The sequence below is a fragment of the Dendrobium catenatum genome, unplaced genomic scaffold (assembly GCF_001605985.2).
Source record: "Dendrobium catenatum unplaced genomic scaffold, ASM160598v2 original_scaffold_86453, whole genome shotgun sequence".
Classification (NCBI taxonomy): Eukaryota; Viridiplantae; Streptophyta; class Magnoliopsida; order Asparagales; family Orchidaceae; genus Dendrobium; species Dendrobium catenatum.
In genome coordinates, this window is record NW_021404894.1 from 170,550 (window position 1) to 174,449 (window position 3,900).

At 33.9% G+C, this 3,900-nt stretch overlaps 1 protein-coding gene across 1 annotated transcript; it reads left to right on the forward strand.

Annotated features, from left to right (window-relative positions):
• The first annotated feature begins 2,273 nt into the window (after window positions 1–2,273).
• On the forward strand, window positions 2,274–3,686 carry LOC110102196 (chaperonin CPN60-2, mitochondrial-like). The gene is given in 1 exon segment (XM_028691915.1): window positions 2,274–3,686. A coding segment is annotated over 1 exon segment (1,146 nt). The 5' UTR covers window positions 2,274–2,342; the 3' UTR covers window positions 3,489–3,686.
• Window positions 3,687–3,900: the final 214 nt, after the last annotated feature.

A 3,900-nucleotide genomic window follows, 5' to 3' on the forward strand; every position in this document is an offset into this window, starting at 1 on the left:
TTCAACTTTCAATAACTATGCAAGTATACATCTTTCACTTTTGATAATAAAATCTATTTCATAGACCTGCATTTTTATTTATTTTAATATTCACTTTTCTTGCACAAGCTGTGAGTATTTTTTTTTTTTTTTATAATGAGAGTAGATTATGTGGTTTTAATTTATTACTCGGGGGAAATAAATTTTTTCCATCAACGAATGCGTACTAAGTCTTCATAGATGTGAGTTTTTAGCCAACACTTTCTCCATTTTAGTTCTGAAAAGATGGATCTCTTGTACATAATTTCTTGTATTAACGTGTAGGTCCATCTATGGATTTCTCCGAATATATATATATATATATATTCAAATATTTTTTTTTCTTGCTAATGCTCCAATTAGCTTTAGGTAAAGGTCCTTTTTTTATGTAAGCTATTTTTTTAGCTTGTTTGGCTGATTTTTATTTGGAATATAAATTATTTTATAGATTCCCATTATTTGTTAACTATAGAATTATCTATTATTTAATTGAAACTTTCTAATTTCTGTTAATTAGTTAAGACATTAGCTGCTAATTAATAGGGCCAACTTCCATTGGAAGAGCCGCTCAAAGCTTTGTATTTCGTGTTGTGTGGGCCCCATTCATGAGCATCAAAGATCTCAAAGCTCCAACTCCAAGTAATTTTTTATTATTCTATATTTGAGCTGTTGTCGGCCATCACTCACTATCGGCCATCACCGACAATTGTCGCTATAAATCATTGTATGTTGCCGGCTGCCACCGTCGACTATTACTCATGGCCCATCATCATTTTTGAGCTATAAACTACATTCATTTTACATCAAATAAAAAAGTTAATCATCTCCAATTATTTTGACATTTTTTAGAACTTTTTTTCCGCAAATTAAACAGCTGCTAAGTGTACATTGCAATTCACTTAAGTATACAAATTTCTATAATTTTCTTTAGAAAATAGAATCTAAATCTATGGCAACAAAAAACATATTTCAAACAAAATAAAACAGTGCGGAAAGAAATTTTATTATATAAAAGTGATTATTGTAAATTTAAGTCAATAAAACATAAAGTTCTATAATTTCATTCTTATTATAATTTTCTTTGTTTTGGTCATAACCCGCAAGCCCATGGCTGAATTTGGTTCTGCTAACCAACGCATAGGCTGGGTAGATGCATTCAATCAGGCTTCATCATCCGGTTAGTTTTTTTTTTTTTTTACAATTTTATTATATTCTTTAATTAATATAATAATTTGATGGCTAATTTTGCACACACAAAAAATTCAAATATGCATAGATTTTATGGGGTATATTAAAAATAGTTCTTTGCTTAATATCTTGTTAGGCACCTTTTTTAATTCAGAGTGATTGTAAGAAGAATTTTTAAACCAATATGCCCAGTGAAAAATATAATATAGAAATAGTTAGTCCCTTTTAACGTAAAAACGAGGCTGCGAATTGCATGTTCATCATCTTAAAAGGAGCCTAATCAATTGGATAATGTTAGGTTATGCTTATTTTTTATTTATTTTTTTATTTTTGGCAAAATATTATTTCATTAAAAAACCAAAAAAAGGATACAGCCAAATAAAATGCAAGCAGAAGAAAAGACCACAAAAACTAAGAAGAAAAAATACAAGCTAAAACATCGGCTCAGAAAACGGCCAAGGCTTCCACCGTCAAGGACGTCCCGCACGGACTGTCCAGTTAGTGTAGATAATATCCCAAGTAGCCGTCCCGAAATCCACTTCAATGGTTGCCACCAGCAAAAACGACCTGGTCGAATGTTAGGTTATGCTTATTGTATCTTCATCATCTTCAACATTAAGACTTAATTCATAGCATTTAAATGAAATATATGACAGAATTACGTTAATCTAATTTCGCTGAGAAATTCGACAATAATAAAGATCTTTTATCTAAAATATATGACAAAATAAGAAAACTTTATGATAGGGTTTATATAATCAGCGGAATAAATATAAAAGAAATATATAAATATGCCAAAATATATTACTTTGAACATATAAAAAATACATTATTCTTAATATTTCATTGGCTTGATGTAGGTTTTGATAATTCTAAATTATCAACAAGAAAAGATGCTCGTGTTGCTATGTTGAAGACCCGATTTGCTGAAATAATTTCAAAAGCAGAACTAACACTTGGCAAAAAAGTAAGTTCTTGATTCTTCGAGACAACTTTTTCATGAAAAATAATCTAATTTACAAAATTATTATACTTACAAATATAAATGATTAAAATTGTGTTCAGAGGAGATTGCTCAGGTTGGTACTATTTCTGCAAATGGAGAGCGAGAGATTGGAGAACTAATTGCAAAGGCAATGGAGAGAGTTGGCAAAGAAGGCGTCATCACAATTGCTGATGGCAAAACTCTTTACAACGAACTGGAGGTGGTTGAAGGAATGAAACTTGACAGGGGCTACATATCACCGTATTTCATCACTAATCAGAAAAACCAAAAATGTGAATTGGAAGATCCTCTTATTTTAATCCACGAGAAGAAAATTTCAAGCATTAATTCTGTGGTGAAAGTTTTGGAGTTAGCATTGAAGAGGCAAAGGCCTTTGCTCATTGTTGCTGAAGATATAGAAAGTGATGCGTTGGCAACATTGATCCTTAACAAGCTTCGAGCTGGAATCAAAGTTTGCGCCATCAAGGCTCCTGGGTTTGGGAAGAACAGGAAAGCTGGTTTGCAGGACCTTGCTGTTCTCACTGGTGGTCAGCTTATCACCGAGGAACTTGGCATGAACCTTGAGAAAGTTGAACTTGAAATGCTTGGGTCATGTAAAAGGGTGACAGTTTCCAAAGATGATACTGTTATACTTGATGGTTCTGGTGACAAAAATGCTATTGAAGAGAGATGCGATCAGATAAGATCTACTATTGAGTCGAGTACATCTGACTATGATAAGGAGAAGTTGCAAGAGAGGTTGGCTAAGCTCTCTGGTGGTGTTGCTGTTCTAAAGATAGGAGGGGCAAGTGAAGCTGAAGTTAGCGAGAAAAAAGATAGAGTAAATGATGCTCTGAATGCTACCAAAGCTGCTGTTGAGGAGGGAATCGTACCAGGTGGAGGTGTTGCCCTCCTCTATGCGTCCAAGGAGCTGGACAAGTTGCATACTGCCAACTTCGATCAGAAGATAGGAGTGCAAATTATTTAAAATGCTTTGAGGACCCCAGTGCACACTATTGCATCAAATGCGGGTGTAGAAGGAGCCGTGGTTGTGGGAAAACTCTTGGAGCAGGATAGTCCCGACTTAGGATATGATGCAGCCAAAGGTGAATATGTTGATCTGGTGAAGGCTGGTATTATTGATCCTTTGAAAGTAATTAGAACTGCATTAGTGGATGCTGCAAGTGTTTCTTCTCTAATGACCTCAACAGAGGCTGTGGTTGTGGAGCTGCCAAAAGATGAGAAAGAAGCTGCTTCCTCTATGGGTGGTGGTGGCATGGGTGGACTTGACTACTAATATTCACTCGTCCTTGCAGCAGTTTCACATCAAACTCTACAGTATGTATTGGATAAAAGGATCTCTTGTTACTTCTCCAATTTGTCCTAATTTAGGCTAATCAATTTTGTTCTGAGGCCAACTATTTATTCAATCTGGATTGCTGGGTTTTCCTTCTGTGGCGACCAAGTATAACTATGAATTCCATCTTAAGTTGTGGTTATGCTAATAAAAAAAAAAAATGATTAAAATTGTGTATTTGCATCTTAGGAAGAAAGTGAAGATCTAGATAAAATGAGATCAGAAAATATTGATGTCGTACAAAGTCAACAGAAGAGTAAGAAGAACCATTTCATTTGCATTATTTTGCATTTATTGTGTTATGAGCATATTTTTTTCTAATAAGCTTTGTATTTTGAGCAGAAAAACGAAG